The 21938-nt window shown below is 44.3% G+C and overlaps 2 protein-coding genes across 3 annotated transcripts in view; both read left to right on the top strand.

Moving 5' to 3' along the window:
• Positions 1–11036, top strand: part of LOC144679030 (putative thiopurine S-methyltransferase) — a 43919-nt gene extending 32883 nt beyond the window's left edge. For both annotated transcript variants that reach the window (XM_078539271.1, XM_078539273.1), the window contains 2 exons: positions 3404–3448; positions 10120–11036. In XM_078539271.1, coding sequence (XP_078395397.1) covers positions 3404–3448; positions 10120–10244 — 170 coding nt within the window. In that variant the 3' untranslated portion in view covers positions 10245–11036. The remainder of the gene's footprint in view (positions 1–3403; positions 3449–10119) is intronic.
• An 8591-nt stretch (positions 11037–19627) lies between these two features.
• LOC144679029 (E3 ubiquitin-protein ligase NHLRC1-like) lies at positions 19628–21613 on the top strand. Its single transcript, XM_078539270.1, has one exon. The coding sequence runs from the start codon at positions 19975–19977 to the stop codon at positions 21172–21174; it is 1200 nt and encodes a 399-aa protein (XP_078395396.1). The 5' UTR covers positions 19628–19974; the 3' UTR covers positions 21175–21613.
• Positions 21614–21938: the final 325 nt, after the last annotated feature.

Below are 21938 nucleotides of genomic sequence, written 5' to 3'. Positions count from 1 at the left end.
TTAGATAAGTTGAGAGTTTGAATCCTTTTATTCTTGTTAATAAAGCTTTTACTTTTAATCTTTAATAATCCCAAAAGTTTTACTGGGCCTCTTACTGCTGAGATCTTCTTTTCATTTTCAGAATCCAAAAAAAGGAACCAGTAAGCCAAGTTTCCCTCTGGGATTTGGTTTGCGCAGAAATGAACAAATATGATGGGTGGCTAGCCTGTTAACAAGCCAGTTGACCCGAATATTACACTGTCCATGCCATAATATGGTTGGTGTAGGCAGAGGGCCAGGAGTGGGTAGACCCTTTTTTTAACCAGACTGATTAAAAGGCAGGAAGAAAGGTGGTGCCATGTGTGCATTGGGGCATCCACCTCAAGATGTTACCCCCCATCTTTCTCACTTCCTGTTTGGCCAGCAAAACTCACCCCCATTCTAGGATTTTGGAACTCCCAACAACAACAGTGAAGGAACAACAATATAGTTCCAAGTCAGGATGGTGTGTACCTTGGAGGGAACTTGCTGTTGGTGGGGTTCCCATGTGTCTGCTGCCCTTGTAGAGACCACGGGTTTGGAAGGTGCTGTGAAAGGAGGCTGAGGGAGTTGCTGCAGTGCATCTTGCATATTGTTCACACTGCTATCACTGTGAATCGGCGGTGGAGGGAGTTAAGTTTAAGGTGGTGAATGGGTGCTGATCATGCAAGCTGTTTTGACCTAGATGTGTCAAGCTTCTTGAGTGTTGTTGGAGTTGCACTCAACCAGGCAAGTGGAGAATGTTCCATCACTCTCCTGACTTGCACCTTATAGATGGTGGACAGACTTTGGGAAGATACCTCAGAATTCCCAGCCTCTGACCTGCTCTTGTAGCCACAGTGTTTATATGGCTAATCCAGTTCAGTTTCTGATCAATGGTAAACCCCAGCTTGTTGATAGTGGGGGATTCAGCAATGGTAATGCAGTTGAATCTCAAGGGGAGATGGTTAGATTCTCTCTTGTTGGAGACGGCTATTGCCTGACATTAGTGTGGATCGAATGTTACTTGCCACTTATCAGCCCTTGCCTGCATGTTGCCTAGGTCTTGCTGCATATGGATATGAACTGCTTCAGTATCTGAAGAGTTGTGAATGGTACTGAACATGGTGCAACCATCAGCGAATGTCACTACCTCTGACTAGAACCCAAACTGAACATCAGTCAGCAGATTATTGCGGTGTAAGTGCCACTTGTCAACAACACCTTCCATCATTTTCCTGATGACTATGAGTAGACAGATGGGGTGGTAATTGACTGGATTTGATTTGCCCTACTTTTTGTGGACAGGACATACCCTGGCAATTTTCCAGATTGTCAGGTAGATGCCAGTGTTGTAGCTGTTCTGAAACAGCTTGTCTAGGGTGCAGTTAGTTTTGAGCTTCAGTGCTACTGCTGGGATGTTGTCAGGGCCCATAGCTTTTGCTGTATCCAGTGACTTCAGCCGTTTCTTAATATCACGTGGATGAATCAAATTGGCTGAAGACTGGCATCTATGATGCTGGGGGCCTGAGGAGGAGGCTGAGATGGATCATCCACTTGGTACTTCTGGTGGAAGATGGTTGCATACACTTCAGCCTTATCTTTTGCACTGGTGTGCTGGACTACCCCATCATTGAGAATGGTAATGTTTATGAAGCATCCTCCTGCGGTTAGTTATTTAATTGTCCACCACTTTTCATAGCTGGATGTGGCGGGACTGCAGATCTTTAATCTGATCTGTTGGTTGTGGGATCGCTTGGTTCTATCTCATGCTACTTCCACAGTTTGGTCTGCAAGTATTCCTGTGCCTCACCAGGTTGACACCTCATTTTTAGTATGCTTGGTGCTGTTCCTGGCATGCTCTTCTACACTCATCATTGTATCAGGGTTGATCCCTTGACTTGTTTGTAATGGTAGAGTGCAGGTTATGCCAGGCCACGAGAATACAGATTGTGGTTGAATACAATTCTGCTGCTTCTGATGGCCCAGAGCCTTATGGTGTCCAGTTTTGAGTTTCTAGATCTGTTCTGAATCTATCTCACTTAGCATTGTGGTAGTGCCATACATGATGGATGGCATCCTTAGTGTGAAGTTGGGACTTTGTCTCCCCAAGGACTGTGCGGTGGTCACTCCTACCAATATTGTCATGGGCAGTTGCATCTGCGACAGGTGGATTGGTGAAGACAAGATTTAGGAGGTTTTTCCCTCTTGTTCGTTCCATCACCATGCTGCAGGCCCTGTCTGGCAGATATATCCTTCAAGACTGAGCCAGCTTGGTTAGTAGTGGTGCTACCACACCACTCTTGGCAATGGACACTGAAGTTGATCACTCAGAGTACATTCTGTGCCCTTGCTACCCTCAATGCTGCTTCCAAGTGGTGTTCAACATGGAGAAGTACAGATTTGTCAGCTGAGAGAGGGTGATGGGAGGTTCCCTTGCCCACGTTTGATGCCATGATACTTCATGGGGGTTGGAGTCAATATTGAAGACTGTGTACCGTTTTGTTCTCCTTACCTAAAGAAGAATAAACTTGCCTTAGAGGAGGAGCAATGAATGTTCAATGAATGATCGCTGGTCACTTGATCATTATCACATTGCTGTATGTGGGAGTTTGCTGTGTGCAAATTGGCTGACTCATTCCCTACATTACAACTGTGACTGCACTTCAAAAGTACTTAATTGGCTGTAAACCTCTTTGAGACATCCGGCGGTCATGAAAAGCACTGTATAAATGCAAGTTGTCTTTTCTTTGATTTCAGCTTTTCTCTTTTTAGTTTGATTCCAGGGATAAGAGGGCTGTTCTATGAGGAAAGAATGGATCAATAGTCTCTGGAGTTGAGAAGAATTAGAGGTGATCTCATTGAAATGGTAGTTGCTGAGAGGCTGTTTCGCCTGCTTAGAGAGTCCAGAACAGGTGTCATAATATTAGGTTAAGGGGGTGAACCATTTAGTACTGAGATGAGGAGAAATTTCTCACTTAGAAGAATGTTAATCTTTGGGATTCTCTACCCCAGAGAGTTGTGGATACTCACTCGTTGAGTATGTTTGATACTGTGAATGATAGAATTTTGGACACTCAGGGCTCAACAATATCGAAATAGGGCAAGAAGTGCAATTGATGTAGAAGTTCGGCCCTTGCTCCTATTTCTTATAGTTCTTAAGGTTTTTGTGATCTGACTAATAAAGTGGGCACTCAGTTTATAGAAGGAAAATACACTTATTAAAATAGCCTGTGGAATAAAATAGAGGGGATTTGTCTGACTGGGAGACATTGTGACCTCCTTTATCTTTGATTCTCCTTTGCAGTTTGACCTGAATCACTCATCAATGTGTTGCTCAATAACCCTGTACTTGTTCCAAAATTGGTTAAACATTTTGAACTGGTAACGTGTTTTATATTCATAGGTTTACCACCCAAGATCTCAGAATCTGAAACTCGGGATTTGTTTGGTGAGTTTGTTTTTATTGCACCTTTTAAAAGACCTGTATAAATTTTAATATGTATTCAGCTTAAGAAATTTAAAGAATTCACATTTAAAACTGCACTGCCTCACAGTGCTGTTTCAACAATGTGAAGGATCTTGCTGTTGTTTGTCATTATGCCTGTTTTTCTTGAAGTTGTGTCAGGGTACAACAGTTTTTATTTTTTCAAGATGGATATCCTCCATTTCACTTTACAAATTTTGACTGCCCTCTCTGACCGATGCTCTAACTGCAGCCAGTGGAGGCGGCAATCTTTCCCCATGCCGCTCAACAGCTGGTCCAGATGGACTGGCTGTTTAAACTTCAAGAATCTGCAGCTGCTGATGATAATCTAGCTGACATTGAAAAGTTCCAAATGCATCACAAAGAGTACACCCTGTTCCCCCAATCTGTAGCACATTAAAAAGCAGGGCTTAATACTGAGTGAGTCGGTACTGGAAGTCAGCTGATTTGGCTGATGGACAGCTAAAATCATACAGAGCCAGAGGAACTGGTCTTTTTCACGATCATGCATATTAAAAATTGATGATTTCAGCAATAGAATGATCGTCAGAATTCATATGATTCCAGCACCTGCAGACCTAATTTGTCCATGTGTAATAACAGCAAATCCAAGTACAAGTTAATGGCATGCACAATGTGTACAAACTATTCTCTTCTGTAGTTTAGGTTACTAAGGCATGCAACAGGGTATGGGGCTGATCTTAACCTCCTTCAATCATGTTTCTGATGGATCATCCCCACCCAATGTTTTTACTTACCTGCTTTCAGGTTGCAACCCTAGAGTGGTAAGGGCCTAATTTAATTGACAATATTGAACCCTGATTACATCATTGGGATGCACACGGCATGCAACCCGAGTGCAGCCTGCATGGTCCCAGGTATTAATTGTATGTTAATTAAGTATTTACTTGTATTCAGGTGGTGGGCATTACCTGGGGATTCACTGATTCTTCTTACATAGGAGCAGACTGAAACTGTGATTGTAGGATTTGGAAGTGCATGTTTGTAATGTATGTCTCTAAATAAAAGCTTCAAAGTGCGTAAAGATTAGGCTCCAGCCCTATGCTTCACTGTCCAGCTACCTGAAATAGAGCACCAGGCCCACCAGCAAAAACTGGTGGCCACAAAGATTCAGGCTTGGGTTAGTCTGTGTCTTAATTTTTACTGATTTTTTGTGTCCCAGGAAGAGCAGGAAGTAAGCTTAGGTCTGCTCATCATTTGCACCAGCTTTGAGTTGGAGTCAAAATTAGGGCATGTAAGTGATGCCTATGGTTTGAACCCTCCCTGACCTCATGGTCTCGGGAGCCAGATGGTTTGCCACTGCTTTGGCACTTGCACCCTGCCATCACCCTAGGATTCACACCCTAAGATACAGTCGGCCCTTATGTATGAAATTTGGGACCAATCCATGAAGTGAATCAGGGAAGAAAGGCTGCAACTTCACTGGCTGAGTAACAGTGGTGGGAGTCCATCTCCTAGCCTCATACCTCATTGCCCAAATACTTCTATTTTGCTCACCTTCCGATATGGGCCTATGTGATCCATATAGAAGTGAGCCTGACAATTGGCACTGGATTTGAACATCGAGAACATCAAAATGACTGACATCCTGCCATCAGCCCTGTGTAACCCCATGCACTGCACAGAAGGCAGTTGTCCCATCTTATTGTGAAAGGGAAACTCTAAGACCTGAGATGACAGCTGCTGTAGGCATTACCTGACAACTAAAAAAATAAAAGGCACCATCCCAGTGCTTTGTACTGGGAATCAGCCCTGCAGCTACTTTGAGTAAACTCCCATGGGACAGACACTTGAACATATTTGGGTGTCTGTAGCCCTTGCGTCTGTCAATGTGCACCTAAACTCTCTGCAGTCAGGTCAATATAGTCTGCCTGACGGGCAGAGAGTTGGAATCCATATCTGGACCCTGTATTTTTTCTTGACACTACTTTACTGGAACCATTGATCTGTCCGTTGGCTGTGCCACAATTCTGCTCCGGCACTGCACTGTCTGGCTTGAAATTTCAGTATGTTTCAGTAAATTTCAGTCTGGCACATGGAAGGTTAACCGCCCACACGGCTATGAAAGAGACCACATGACTCACACCTAGGGGGTCAGTGTACTATTGGACAGAGCCGTGTGTAGAAGCAAGCACGGAGACCGCTCCTAGGTTGGACCTTTACCTTTATTTTATTAATTCATGGGGTGTGGGTGTCACTGGCTAGGCCAGCATTTATTGTCCATCCCTAATTGCCTTGGAGAAGGTGGTGGTGAGCCACCATCTTGAACTGCTGCAGTCCATGTGACGTAGGTACACCCACAGTGCTGTTAGGTAGGGAGTTCCAGAATTTTGACCCAGCGACAGTGAAAGAATGGCGATATATTTCCAATTCAGGATAGTGTGTGGCTTGGAAGGGAACTGCGCTAAAGCAGGGAAGACGATCTAGGCGGACATTGTTGAAAAAATTTATACGCTGAGGTCGTGAAAGCCATTACTGCGGGAGCCTGCCAAACTGGCAAGCATGGGAAAACCCTTTGTGCAGAAGTGTGTGGCAGCACCATCTTAGATTTTCAGAAACCTCTAATAGCTGGACCTGCAATTTAAAAAGTTTAATCATGGATCAGAAATCCACTCTGCCAGATCAATTTGGACTTATCGAAGGCCCAGCTTAATCAGAAAATTGGGGTCTCTGGAGAAAGAGATTCCTAGATACATGATTGCTTCAGGTCTGGATAAAAAGATGAACAAGTTAACAGACTGCTTTGTACGGTAGGCCCAATAGCTGATGACATAACTAGACACTGAATCAACAAATCATCTGCAAAATTTTATGGAGTTTTAAAATCATTTGACGTTTATTTTAACCTCAGAATTAACAAAATCTTTGAAAGGGCTAAATTTAATAAACCTGTCCATCAGCCTGGAGAACGTGTCATTAATGAACTGTACAGAATCGCTGAAGGCTGTGATTACAGTGACCTGGAATCTGGGCTAATCAGTGATAGAATAGTTGTAGGAGTGGCACATTACACCCTCAGATATGCTTCAAATTAAAGAAAATCTAACCCTTGAGAGAGCCGTCCAGATTGTCAGACAATCTGAAATCTGTTTGCAGCACAGATCAATATTAAGGGAAGAAAGAAAACTGTAATACAAAGTAAACTCCACTGTCCAGTTCGTGTCCGATAATGGCACACAATTTTCAAACGAGTACTTCGCCCAATTTGCCATCGTGTCCGGCTTCCACCATCATACCAGCTCCCCAAGATACCCACAATCAAACGGGGGAGGGGGGGCTAAAAGAGGGATCTGCACTATAAAAGCCCTCCCAAAAATGAACAAAGACTTCCAAACAGCATTGTAAACCTACAGGTCCACTGCGTTACAATGCAGCCTAGCCCTATCCGAACTTCTGATCGCTTGAAAACCCCGCACGCAAGTCCCAATCCTGCCAAAGAAACTATACCAGGGTTGGTGGCCAAGGATTACCAAGACAGAGAGCAGTCCTACAGGCAGAAGCAGTCTTTTGCCTACATCAAAGGTACCTCACCAGACACCTGCCACAACTACAAATGGACAACAATGTCTGGATTAAAGACTTCGAGAGAAAGAGAGACACTATCATCTAGAAAAACGATGACCAACCCCGGCCATGCTTGGTTGGTACCCCCGAGGAGACGGTCAGGAGAAACAGGAGAAGCTTCCTCCTCCCTTGAAGGGTCCCTCCCACTGTACCGGGAAAATTGAGGAAGACATCCAAATACCAGAATAACATCTGATTCAACAAAGATTACCTGCAGCAGCAGCGCCTACCAGTCCTCCGACAGCAGTGAGAGCAAGATATCGAAGGGTTATAAAGCCTCCAGACCACCTGAACTTATGACCTGAGGGGGGAGATGGGGTAGTTGTAATGATGTAATACATGGGGTAAACTGGAATAACTTGTAAATACGTTGGATAAAAACTTAGGGAGAGGTGTAATATAAGGGTTTGGCACATAAAGGGTTAACATGGGACTGTGAACAGTACCGCCCACACAGGGATGTAAGAGAACACATGACCTGCACCTAGGGTCAGTGTGGTGTTGGACAGAGCCGTGTGTAGAAACAAGCACTGGGGTTGGTCGCTCTTGTTCTGCTTTCCTTTATTTGAGAGTTTGAACAGATGTGTGTGAGAGATTTTCATCACTTGGTGACTGTAAATCCTGATCTCTGTTGTTGACATTTTGCAGCAAAGGCAGAAACTATCTGTGACAACGAGAAACATATTCTAGATGGATGAACCTGAGTGGCAGTTCAATCTGCTTCTCCTTGTTCAGCAGTGGGAATCATATGGGCGAAATGTTCGTGCATCGGTTCTCTACCCATGTAGTTCGGGGCGAGGAACAGTGACTTAGTGAATAAACCAGAGACTGAAACTACACTTAAATGTGAGTTCTTGAGACAGTGCCTGCAGTTCATGGAGATGCCACTTGGTGACAGCACCATTCTGGGTCTGATCATTGATATTGAGCACCAACTTTGGTTCATGTAAGCCTTTTTTTGGACAGATTCCTTGAAATCTTATTGTGGATCCCCAGTTGAGAACCTCTGCTCCAGGGCATTACAGTATTGATAATTGACTAGCCAACCTAGCTCTTTAATAGGACCTGAAGGAATTCTCCTGGCACTGACAGTTTAGATTCTTCCAAATCATCTCCATATGTCGGTTAGGATTATATTTGCTGGAGTTCAGAAGAATGAGGGGGGATCTCATAGAAACCTATAAAATTCTAACAGGACTAGACAGGGTAGATGCAGGACGGATGTTCCCGATGGTGGGGGAGTCCAGAACCAGGGGTCACAGTCTGAGGATACAGGATAGACCATTTAGGACTGAGATGAGGAGAAATTTCTTCACCCAGAGAGTGGTGAGCCTGTGGAATTCACTACCACAGAAAGTAGTAGAGGCCAAAACATTGTATGTTTTCAAGAAGGAGTTAGATATAGCTCTTGGGGTGAAAGGGATCAAAGGATATGGGGAGAAAGCGGGAGCAGGCTATTGAGTTGGATGATCAGCCATGGTCATAATGAATGGTGGAGCAGGCTCGAAGGGCCGAATGGCCTACTCCTGCTCCTAATTTCTATCACCCAGTATGGCAGTGTCCTAATGGCTAGGGTGGTCCAGGCTAGACAAATAGCAAGAAGCTTTATGCAGATAAGTTTCATTGTTTTAACTCGTTACATTCCAGCAGTACTGCAGCATGGATTCAGAGATCTCTAAGCCTTAGTTGTAAATAACCTATATCTCCACTGTCTAGACTTGGTTAAATGGGTGTGTCTCTGTGGGGAGAGAGTGTGCATTTCATAACCAGGCAAGCAGAAACTGTGGATTTTTAAGCAGCTTGGTTTAAAGGCTCCCAAGAATGGTAATGGGCTGCCAAAGTGTGCCAGGTACCAAGCTGACCAAAATAAACACACCCAGTAATCAGAGGCAACATTTTTGGAAAAGGTAAATGCCAAATGTACAATAATTATTTTTTCCCTAGTTCACTTCATGCTTCTGATTCCCCTACTCTGCTCTCTGTTGACCTTTCTGGTGCCCCATGCTATTTTCTCCCCAATTCTTTAATTCCCCCCATTCCCCTGCACCCACCATTTGCTCCTCTCCCAGAACCATACAGTGTAAGCGGCCTTTCTGCCCTTCATGCTGTGCTGTCTCTTTGAAAGAGCTATCCAATTAGTCCCACTCCCCTAGTCTTTTCCCATAGCCTTGCAAATTGTTGACTCTTTCAGTAGGTTACAGTACGACAGGCACTGGTCACCCTCCAATACCTCACACCAGTATTCATATGTTTGCTCGACAATGAGTGTCAGCAATAAAAACAGAAAATGCTGGGAAAACAGTGTCAGCAGGTCTGGCAGCATCTGTGCAGAAAGAAACAGAGTTAACATTTCAAGTCCATGTCACTCATCTTCAGAGCAAACTATCCAACTAAATAGAAAATATTGAAGTCAAGCCCAATCCTGTCCCCATCTATTGCTATTGTTTCCAGCAACAGTAAGAATCTGGACTAGCAACCGTGGCCAACTCTACCCTTCTCAAATCCAAAGGCACTGGAGCCAATCATAACACTACGAGTAGAGTCCCAGCTGAGATCAGCTAACTCAGCACAGACCAGGGGTTTCGGGGAGGGGAGAGGAGGGGTGGCGGTAAATCAAACTGAAGACATGCTCATCTGTGTGACTCAGGCACTTTAATTTTACCTTTGAGACACCAGGGGAACCTCGGCCCCCACATCTGTCTGTGCACCTGGTATGCCATTGGTACTCAGAAACCCCCAGTGTCACATCTGAGGTATTTCCAAGTCCCTCGTCCAACAAAGCAATGTGCCTCTCTGCTGCTCTCCTGACAGATCCACATCATGCTTCTTCTGACCACCTAATGCTTATTGAAAATGTAAAACAATAATGAGAATATCCTAAATAGGATTTTACAAAGGAAGTTGTTGTGACATTTGTAAACATTGATGTGTGGCTTCAGTTACAGTTCTGTTCATATACACTATCTAATGGGAATCTTCATAAACATAACATATGTTAAGAACACCCAAAAGTATTATTGTTTGTAATCACTGGTATCCTTTTTTTCCAGGTCATGCCTGCAACATTCAGTTGCTGGACTCATCTAGCACACTGACTGGTAAACAAAAACTGTGGGGTCTGGAATCCTTCATTGAGGAAGTTCATCTCATTACACTGAAGACAGATTCTTCCTGAATACTCATTTAATAACACAGGCTCTATTCATTTTTAAAAATCATCGCTTTATTCTAATTTTCCCAATTTTCAAGACGGCTGAGGCGCAGATCAATGGGTGCCCTCACTGAGGTCATTCATTTGCTGTGACATGAAGTAATGGCAAGCTATTTAACCATGCGATTTTTATATCAAATGAATTAATGCATTTTATTTCCTTTCCTTCTAGTGATGGAATCCCAAATTTTTGTGTGTTGTATCATTGACATACAGACATTTAAGGAATCAAATTGTCTTTAATTTCCATTGGTGACTCAGGGCCATGTTTCACTGAGGTTGATCCATTGACCAGTGCTAGATCAATCTTCACGTGACTTCATGATTCAGTTGCGCTTGACTATAATTTCCATATCATGGAGCTTATACCATTTTCTAGTATCACAAGAAAAGACTTCTTGATGATCTGCCCATCCCTGTCACATGATGACATACGTCTGAAGTTCTTTGTTTTATTTCTTATAATAAACACTGCTGCCACATTCAGAAGTGCATCACTGTGCATTTCCCAGTACCACAATCATTTATAATTACACAGAAGGCGTTTAGACAAAATGCCTTGTTTGTCAAGGAAAGCACAGGAAATAATGCTTGGTCAGTGTGTTAATGGCCACATTAAAATAATTCAGCCTCATATTGTTTGTAACCGCTTCAAAACAGTAGCTTTGTAATAGACACCCACCAATTGTCCAAATTTTCATTTTTCATTCAATATCTAAATTGTATATGTGTAAAAATAAATCAACAACACAGAAATATTATGTGTCTGTTACATTTACTTTGTACAAAACTCTTAATTTAAAGTAGAACATAATCGTGCCTTTTACAATTAAGAATTTTGAAGTGCAATAAATCTGTCATAAGAAAAGTACTGTTTCATTATGTTTTCATAAATTAGTTTCAGTAACAGTGATAGAAGAATGATATGTGAGCCATAGGCTATTGAGAGCTCTGTATCCACAACAAGGAGACGGGTTTTAGAAGCTGTATGATATTTCACAATGGCATGTGGCAAAGATCAACAGTGTGAGTTTCTAGAGAATGCACAACACAGACATTTTCCTTGGCAGGAATCTCAATGGACTGCACTTTCTGGATTCTAATCTTCGGAGTTAGAAATTTTCTCTAGATTTACCAGTTGATTGCAAAACATGGTCTCTCTGTGCCAATGTTGACTCATGTGTGCCAGAGACTGTCCCCATTGTCATACCATATTTAGCATTGGGAAGTTTTTTTTAACATTGAAACTAAAGTGTTTGGCTTTGATACATTTGACATGGAACTGTTTTTGGTGCCAACCATTTGGTTTGGATCTTTGGTACAAAGTAGACTGTGGTCAGTGGATAAAATGGAATTTGTAAACCTTAACACATCCCTCACAATCTTCAGAATTGATATAAATACTTTATTGTATTCACATGAATTTACTCCCAGGAATTCTAAACTATTCCAGAACATTCTTTTTTTTTCAAAAATATTTGTTCAAACAGAAAAATCTCCAAATTAAAATATAAAACTGATGTGTCACATAAAGTTTTTAAAAGTTAACTCCTTTATCTCTTTCTTTCAGGACATTTCAGATGAGTTGCTATTTTGTGTCGTTCAATGAATTTAACTATCCCACTGAAGTCTCTTTCTCTTTACAGAGGGAATTTGATTACCTTCCCCATGAGCAATTTGGTGGAGTATGGTATTAGGCAGAAGGGTGACAGGTAGCGACCCCATCACCATCCCAATTAAGTCTATGGCGGGAAGGCCAACTTAAGGGCCTCATCCTGCTGCTGGTGGTATTAACCCAGCGGCGGGCGGAGGCTCGCCATGAGGGGAGCAAACTGGGGGTGCGGGGGTTTCCTCGTTCACATAGTGCCTGATTGAGGGACCCAGCATCAGGGAGGGGTGGCCCATTGAGAGCCACACCCCTATCCTTGCTGTCAACCCCACTCCCCTCCCCACCCCAGAACCCTCCTCCCACTATCACAAACCTGTGACCTGGGATCCAGTGACAATACTAGGTCTTAGGTGGATGTTGTACCAGTAGACATCCATTCCTGGTGGCGCTGCCAGTCAATAGACCTGCTGGCCTCTAATTGGTTGGCAGATCTTGGCAGGTGGGACATTCATCCCCAGTGTCCTTAATCCCAGGGAAGGCAAGCCGCTGTCCAGTTAAGTGGCAGATTGGGTGGGCTTTCCCTAAAGAGGTTCTCGCTAGCTCTCCAGCCAGCGAGCAAGACCTCCCACTCCCTCATCCCTTCACCTCCATTAAGCACCAGCTCTCACCCTCTTGACTACACTTCAAAAGTACATCACTAGTTGTAAAATGCTTTGGGACATCCGATAGAATCATAGAATGGTAACAGCATAGAAGAAGGCCATTAGGTCCATCATGTCTATGGTCGCCCTCTAAAAGATCAATTCACCTAGAGGCACTCCCCTGCCTTCTCCCTGTAGCCCTGCACAGTCTTCCTTTTCAGATAATAGTCCAATACTCTCTTGAATTCCTCAATTGAATCTGCCTCCACCGCACTCTCAGGCAATGCATTTCAGATCCTAACCACGTGCTGTATGAAAAAGCTTTTCCTCCTGTTGCCATTGCTTCTTTTGCCAGTTACCTTAAATATGGTTCATGATCCATCCACCAATAGGAACACTTGCTCCTCATTTACTCCATAGAACCATAGAAAAGCTACAGCACAGAAGGAGGCCATTCGGCCCATCTTGTCCATGCCAGCCCGAGGTCACCCAGGTGCCCTTTCTAATCCCACCTTCCTGCACCCAGCCCATAGCACTGCAGCTTACAGCACTTAAGGTGCAGATCCAGGTACTTTTTAAAAGAGTTTAGAGTTTCTGCCTCTACCACCAACTTGGGCAGTGAATTCCTGACACCCACTACCCTCTGCGTAAAAAAGTTTTTCCTCATGTCCCCAGGGCACAGGTAGACACATGGCAGCAGGATGTCATTGCTATAATGGAGACCTGGCTAAAGGAGGGACAAAACTGGCAGCTTAATATCCCTGGTTATAGAGTCTTCAGACACGATAGAGTAGGAGTTAAAAAAGGAGTGAGGGTAGCACTAATGGTTAAAGAATCAATTCCAGTTGTGAGAAGGGATTATATACTAAATGGGTCAACAAACAAGGCTTTATGGACTGAGCTTAGAAATAAAAAAGGGGCAGTCACACTACTGGGAGTGTACTACAGACCCCCATATAGTGAAAGGAGATAGAAGAACAAATATGTAGGCAAATGTCTGCTTGTAAGAACAAGAGGGCAATAATAGTAGGAAACTTCAACTATCCTAATATCAACTGGGATTCAAACAATATAAGGGGCACTGAGGAGAAAAATTCATGCAGTGTGTCCAGGAAAATTTTTTCAACCAATTAGTGACAAACCCAACAAGAGGAGATGCAATTCTAGACCTAGTCTTGGGGAATGAAGAAGGGCAAGTGGATGAAGTGACAGTTGGTGACCATATCGGGGACAGTGATCACTCCAGACCCTTCATTATTTTGAATACCTCTATCAAGTCTCCTTTCAATCTTCGCCTCTCCAAGAAGAACAGTCCCAGCTACTCCAAACTATCTACATAGCTGAATTTCCTCATCCCTAGAATGAATCTTTGCTGCACTCTCTCTAATGCCTTCACATCCTTTCAAAGGTATGGCGCCCAGAACAGGACACAGTACTCCAACTGAGGCCAAAACAGTGTTTTATACAGGTTTAACATAACTTCCTTGCTTTTGTACTTTATGTACCTATTTATAAAGCCCAGGATGCCACCTGCTTTATTAGTCATTCTCTCAACCTGCCCTGCCTCCTTCAATGATTTATGCATATATACACCCAGATACCATGGTTCCTGTACGTCCATTAGAATTGTATCCTTTATTTTATATTGCCTCTCTGCGTTCTTTCTACCAAAATGAATCACTTTGCACTTCTCTGCATTAAATTTCATCTGCCAATCCTCCAGTCCTCTGGTCAGACTGTCTGCTATCTCCACCCTAGTTTCTCTCAGCAACCTAAGACGCATCCCATCTGGATGGTCTTGTTAACTTTTGAGTGATACCAACCTGCACTTCCTTTCTGTTTTTAATCTTCCCAATATCTCTACTCCCCACCTTCTTTACTGCAACATTAACTCCATCCTCTTCTTTTGGGAAGACAAATGCAAAGTATTCTTTTGGATATCCTTTTTATGTTAAGAAAAGATTTTTGGGTTCCCTTTTATGTCACCCACTAAACTTTTTATCATATTCTCTTTGCCCTATTTATATCCCTTTACCATTCCCCGCCCACCGGTTCTGCCTGGATTTCTACCATGTTCTGCACTCTGCACCTGACATTTGGAATAAATTTGCTTTTTATTTTAACCTTTATTTCCATTGTCACCAAGGGAGTCTAATTTTAGATGCCCTATCCTTGTTGGAATAAGCTGGGTTTGTACCTGAATTACCTCCACCTTGAAGCCCTGTCATTCCTTATGTCTCAATGGAGAATAAAACATAAAACGTAGACATGAAGAAAAACGTTTTCACCCAGCGAGTGGTTAGGATCCAGAATGCACTGCTTGAGAGTGTGGTGAAGGCAGATTCAATTGTGGCATTCAAGAGGAAATTGGGTTTTTATATGAACATACGAATTAGGAGCAGGAGTAGGCCCCTCCAGCCTGCTCTGCCATTCAATAAAATCATGGCTGATATGATTTTAACCTCATATTCCTGCCTACCCCCAATAACCTTTCACTCCCTTGCTTATCAAGAATCTGTCCACCTCTGCCTTAAAGATGTTCAAGGACTCTGCCTCAACCCCCTTTTGAGGAAAAGAATTCCAAAGTCTCACAGCCCTCTGAGGGAAAAAGATTTCCTCATCTCTGTCCTAGATGGGTGACCCCTTATTTTGAAACAGTGACTCCCCAGTTCTAGATTCTCCCACAAGAGGAAACATCCACCTTGTCAAGACCCCTCAGGATCTTATATGCTTCAATCAAGTTGCCTCTTATTCTTCAAAACTTCAGCAGATGCAAGACTAGTCTCTCTAACCTTTCCTCATAAGACAACCCACCCATTCCAAGTGTTAATCTAGTAAACCTTCCCTGAACTGCTTCTAGTCCATTTACATCTTTCCTTAAATAAGGAGACCAAAACTGTACACAGTACTCCAGATGTGGTCTCACCAATGTCCTGTGTAACTGAGGCATAGCCTCCCTGTTTTTGTATTCAATTCCCCTTGCAATGAATGATATCATTCTATTAGCTTTGCTAATTATTTGCTGCACCTGCTTATTAACCTTTTGCTATTCATGCAGATCCCTCTGCATCTCAGAGCTGTGCAATATCTCACCATTTAGATAACATGCCCCTATTTTATTCTTCCTGCCAAAATGGACAACCTCACATTTTCCTACATTACACTACATTTGCCATATCTTTGCCCACTCACCCAACCTATCTATTTCCTTCTGTAGCCTCCTTATGTCCTCTTCACAACTTACTTTCTTACCTATCTTTGTATCATCAGCAAATTTAGCAACCATACCATCAGTCCCTACATCCGAGTCATTTATATAAATTGTAAAGAGTTGATGCCCCAGCACTGATCCCTGTGGCACACCGCTCGTCACATCCTGCCAACCAGAAAATGAACGATTTATGTCTACTTTTTGTTTCCTGTTAGCTAGCCAATCTTCTATCCATGCCAATATGTTAGCTTCTACACCATGAGCTTTTATTTTCCATGATAACCTTTGATGAGGCACCTTATCAAATGCCTTTTGAAAATCGAAGTACAGTACGTCTGCCGGTTCCTTTTATCCACAGCACTTGTTACTTCTTTGCACAACTCCAATAAATTGATTAAACATGGGGTGGAATTTTATGGCCCCATTGCAGTAGGGACGGGGCCATAAAATGTGACAAGCCGTTCAAAAGTCCATTGACTTTGGCAGGAATGGAAAATCCCGCCGGCTGGAGGGGCGGTAAAATTCTTCCCGTAATTTCCCTTTCATAAAGCCAAGTTGACTCTGCCTGATTACCTTGAATTTATCTTACGTGCCCTGTTATAAAGTCTTTAATAATAGCTTCTAAAAATTTCCCTATGAGAGATGTTAAGCTAACTGGCCTATAGTTTCCTGCTTTCTGTCTTCCTTTTTGAATTTAATGGAACCTTCCCTGAATCTAGGGAATTTTGGAAAATTAAAACCAACTCATCAACTATCTCACTAGCCACTTCTTTTAAGACTGCAGGATGAAATCCATCAGGACCCTAGGACTTGCCAACCTGCAGTTCCATCAATTTGCTAAGAACCACTTCCCTGGTGATTGTAATTTTCTTGAGTTCCTCCCTCCATTCCAATTTCTGATTTACAGCTATTTCTGGAATGTTACTTGTATCCTCTATAATGAAAACCAATGCAAAATACCTGTTCAATTCATCTGCCATCTCCTTATTTTCCATTAATTCCCCAGACTCACTTACTATAGGACCAACGCTCACTTTGTTAACTCATTTTTAAAATATCTATAGAACCTTTTACTGTCTTTATATTTATAGTTAGCTTTCTCTCGTACTCTTAATTTTTCCTCAATAATCTTTTAGTCATTTTTTGCTGTTTTTTATATTCTGTCCAATCTTCTGACCTGCCACCTATTTTTGCACAATTATATGCTTTTTCTTTAAGATTGATACATTTTAACTTCTTTAGTTAACCATGGATGGTAGATCCTCCCCTTGGAATTTTTCTCTCTTATTAGAATGTATCTAATCTGTGTTTTCTGAAATATTCCCTTAAATGTTTGCCACTGCATCTCTATCGACCTATCTCTTAACTTAAATAGCCAGTTCACTTTCACTAGCTTTGCTTTTTTTATCTGAAAAGAAAGACTATGCAGGACTACGGGAGAAGGTGGGGGGAGTGACACAGGGTGAATTGCTCCTTCAGAGAATCAGCACAGACACAATGGCCAAATCCTTCTGTGCTGTAACCGTTCAATCGTTATATTTACTGTTTTCTTTGCCAATCTTTGTTTCTGGTCCACCTCTCTCATAACATGTTTTATTACTGCTGAAAAAAGAGACATGTCGAAGCTTTTCATCTTGAACTCGCTTCGCAAGAATACCAATATAAGGAGAAAAAAAACAATTTATACTGTATGAGAAGAAGAGTGCTGATTGGTTGGCAAGTGAACTCTGATTGGTAGAGGTGTTGCCACAGGGAATGCACCAATTCATGGTGACTGACAGTTAACTGCCAAGCATTGTTTGAAATTTAAACCAGGCAGCTTAACCGTGATTGGTCAAGGCATTGCCCTAAGGAATGAGTCAGTGAATGGCTGTCAATTATTTTGTTTAGCTGCAACAGCTGCAGTGTGTACATGTTCTTTCCGTCTGCAAAAAACAGGGCCCTCCCTGCGTATTAATATATGTAGCTTCCAGTACATGCAAATGCACCACACTGCGAGACCAACTGATAATCTTAAAGGGAAAATCGTATTTAACTAACTTGCTGGAGTTTTCTGAAGCGATAACAGAGAAGGTTAATGACGGCGATGCTGTTGATGGTGATGTATATGGACTTCCAAAAGGCATTTGATACAATGCCGCACAACAGACTTGTGAGGAAAGTTATAGCTCATGGAATAAAAGAGAAAGTAGCTACATGGATACGAAATTGGCTGAGTGTCAGGAAACACCAAGTAGTGGTTAATATGTTTTTTGGGCTGGAGAAAGGTTTGTAGTGGAGTTCCCCAGGGGCCAGTGTTAGGACCCTTGCTTTTCCTGATATATATTAATGACCCTAGACCTTGGTGTACAAAGCATAATTTCAGAATTTGCGGATGAATCAAAACTTGAAGGTATTGTGAACTGTGAGGAAGGTAGTGTAGAACTTCAAAAAGACATAGGCAAATTGGTGGAACGGGCGAACAAGTGGTAGATGAAGTTCAAAGTGGAGAAACGTGAGGTGATTCATTTTGATTGGAAGAACAGACAAAATAAAGGATACAACTGTAAAGAGGGTGTGAGAGCAGTGGGACCTGGGTATATATGTGCATAAGTCATTGAAGGTGGCAGGACATGTTGAGAGCATGGTTAATAAAGCATACAATATCCTCAGCTTTATAAAAAGGGTAAATGAATACAAGAGCCAGGAGGTTATGTTGAATTTGTATAAAGGACACTGATTAGGCCTCAGCTGGAGTATTGTGTCCAGTTCTGGGCGCCACACTTTAGGTAAGATGTGAAGGCATTGGAGAACAGTGCAAAAAAGATTCATGAGAATGGTTCAAGGGATGAGGAAATTCATGTATGAAGATAGTTTGGAGAAGTTAGGGCTGGTTTCCTTGGAGAATAGAAGGCTGAGAGGAGATTTGACAGGTATTCAAAACCATGAGGGGCCTGGACAGAGTGGATCGGGAGAAACTATTCCTACTCATGAAAGGATTGAGAACAAAAGGGCACAGAATTAAAGTAATTGGCAAAAGTGGTATGAGAAACACTTTTATGCAGCAGGTGGTTATGGTCTGGAATGCACTGCCCGAGAGTGTGGTGGAGGCAGGTTCAATTGAGGCATTCAAAACAGAATTAGACTGTTATTTGAAGAGGTAGAATTGCAGGGTTACAGGGAGAAAGCAGGAGAACAGCGCAAATTGAATTGCTCATTCAGAGAGCCAGTGCAGACATGATGAGCTGTAACAATTTGTGATTCTGTGAACATGGACAGGAAACTCTTTCGAGTTACCAACAGTCACAGATTGCAACTTCTTCCGAGTACAATCACAGTTCTTGGTTTCCGGGAGTGGGACATGAACCCACAACCCTCTGATTCAAAGGCGAGGGTGCTATGAACTGAGCCACAGCTGACACCTCCCAACATGGACAGGAAACTCTTTCGAGTTACCAACAGTCACAGATTGCAACTTCTTTCGAGTACAATCACAGTTCTTGGTTTCCGGGAGTGGGACATGAACCCACAACCCTCTGATTCAAAGGCGAGGGTGCTATGAACTGAGCCAAGTTGGAATGTTGGCACACGCTTCTTAATGGGAATCCAAAACTGAGTTCACTGAATGGCACTGTGGTCATCTGATTCCAACCCAACCAGTAGCATCAAACCCTATTTAACCAGTAAGCAGATAGCCAATCATTAACCCATTGCCTACAGAATACAACAAATGTCACATCATCAACTTGTTCCCATTAACTAATGGTACAAGATGCACAGCTTTCAGGTTTTGGGCAACAGATGCAGGGTGGAATGTTAGGAAGAGCTTTTTTATGCTTGGAGTGGTAATGACTTGGAACTCGCTGCCTACGAAGGTGAGCAAAGCAGAGACGATCAATGATTTCAAAAGGAAATCGGACGGTCACTTCACAAAAAACGCTTGCAGGACTGACTGTTGGGATAGAGCAAGGGAGCAGGACTCACTGATTGCTCCACGGGAAGCCAACATAGAAGATGAGCCTTCTCTGCCGTAAATGATGTGATGTCATGACATGTCAAGTAAGAGTGATGGCAATTCTTGGCAGACCTGGTGACCAGGATGGTACCAGCCCTCCCAGTTGTTGAGGGTAGGATGCTCCCTGCCCAGTAGAGGACGTGAGGAAATGAGGGGGAAGAGAAGAGAAAACCAAACTGGTCTTGGAGATACACTGGGAGCGAGTGGACGGCATCGTAAGCGGCAGCTTCGTGCGGGCGATGTGCAGCGCTGGGGGTGAGCGGCAGCCCCGCAGCCTGGTCCGGGACATCGAGCTCAATGTGCTCGAGTGTAAAGTCTGCTTCGAGAGGTTCGGCAGCAGCCCGGCCCGCCGACCCTGCGCCCTGCCGTGCGGGCACGCTGTCTGCCGGCACTGCGTCTCGGCTCTGTGCCGCCGCCGGGGCCAGGAGGCGGCGGCGGCGGCCGGGCAGGTCGAGTGCCCCTTCTGCCGGAGGCTCGGGCTGCTCTCGCTGGCGGCCGACTGCCTCCCCCTGCTGCAGCTGGCCGAGCTGCTGGCCGGAGCGGGCAGCGAGCCCCCCGGGGGCGGCCGGCCGGAGCTGACCGCCGTCTTCGGGGGCTGGGGCCGGCTGCTCAACCCCCGGGGGCTGGCCGTGTGCGGCAGCTCGGGGGCGGTGGCCGTGGTTCAGGACGGGGAGCAAGGGCTCGGCCTCTTCGAACGGGGCGGCCGCCCGCTGCCTGGCCCAGGCCCAGGCGCGGGGCGGCTCCGGTACCCGCTGGACGTGGCGGTGGCGGGCGGAGGGCGGCTGCTGGTGGTGACCGACGCCGGGGACTCCTCGGTCAAGGTGTTCAGCTGGCGGGGCGGCCGGGCGGAGCTGGCGCTGACCCACGGGGGGTTCGGCCTCCCCTGGGGCCTGGACAGCGGCTCCGCTGAGCGGGTGGTGCTGACCGACTGGGCCCGGGGCTCGTTGCTCCAGCTCACCCTGCAGCTGCCCGGCGGAGCCCTGCTCAAGCGGGAGAGCATCTGCGAGCGGCTCTGTCGCCCCAGGGAGGTGGCGGTGGGCCGGCTGGACGGCTGCATCCACGTGGTGGAGCATCCCCCGGCCAGCCCCGGGCAGCGAACAGGGCGGCGCCTGAAGACCTTCAACAGCCAAGGGCAGCTCGTCCGCCAGATGGACGGCCTGGGCTGCAGCCCGCCTAGCCCCAGCCCCGTCCCCCTGGGCGTCTCCGCCATCGCTGTCGACGCGAAAGGCAACGTGCTGCTCGCCGATGGGGACAGCGGGACGGTGCTGTGCGTGGGCACCCTGGACAAGTGGCAGTGCAGGACCATCATCGACCGTGACCTTGTCCGCCCCGTGGCCCTGGCCTGCACTGGGGACGACACGTTGATCGTGTTGGACGGTGGAGATCACACCTGGAAGGTGTACACGACCCGCGGCGCTCCGAACCCAAGCCAGAGCTGAAGATGCCGCAATGAATTGCCCACTTCTGCCAGATTTGATCATCCGTGTCCGAAACGCACGATTGTTGATGGGGTGGGATGGGTTGGGGTGGGCGATGAAAGCTTGAACGATGTTTGTATTATTAATACCCATCATGGTCCAGCCACAGTGCCCGGAGACGACCGAATTTAAGACTTTTTTTTTTCAAAAATAAAAGCACTGGAATGGAACTAAGATTGTTATTTTTCCCTTTGAAACGTGGATGGAGAGGAACCCACCAGCTATTGTGAAAATACATCGATTCTGCGCACTTTAAAATATAAACTTTGCTGTAAATCTGAAAACAAATTTAGATGTGGAATAAAACTGGGAAAGCCCTTTAAAGGGCAAAAACCTAATCAAGCTTTTTCCACTGTATCAGTGTTTAAGGTTTATTTCTGATTACACATTAAATATTCTTTACTCGATTTAGTTCGAATTTCTCTTTTGTCGACTTAAAATATTCCTGTATTTTCTCTCGACTCCCAAAGAAGCTGACTTTTTTTTGGAGTGTAATTCTATCAAAGCAAAAAACAGCCTTATCACATCTTTAAAGCCAATCAGATTACTTTTGAAGCACAGTTATTGTTAGAGAGGTAAACACAGCAGCCAATTTGCACAAAGCAAAATCCCAGAAGCAACAAATGAATGAATGAATGACAGACGATCTGCTTTTTATGTTACTTGAGGAAGAAATTTTGATCAGGGCATTGGGAGAAAACCTGCTCCCTTTTGAATAATGCTAC

Source organism: Cetorhinus maximus, chromosome 3, assembly GCF_964194155.1.
Source record: "Cetorhinus maximus chromosome 3, sCetMax3.hap1.1, whole genome shotgun sequence".
Taxonomy (NCBI): Eukaryota; Metazoa; Chordata; class Chondrichthyes; order Lamniformes; family Cetorhinidae; genus Cetorhinus; species Cetorhinus maximus.
This window is presented reverse-complemented; position numbering and strand designations above follow the sequence as displayed.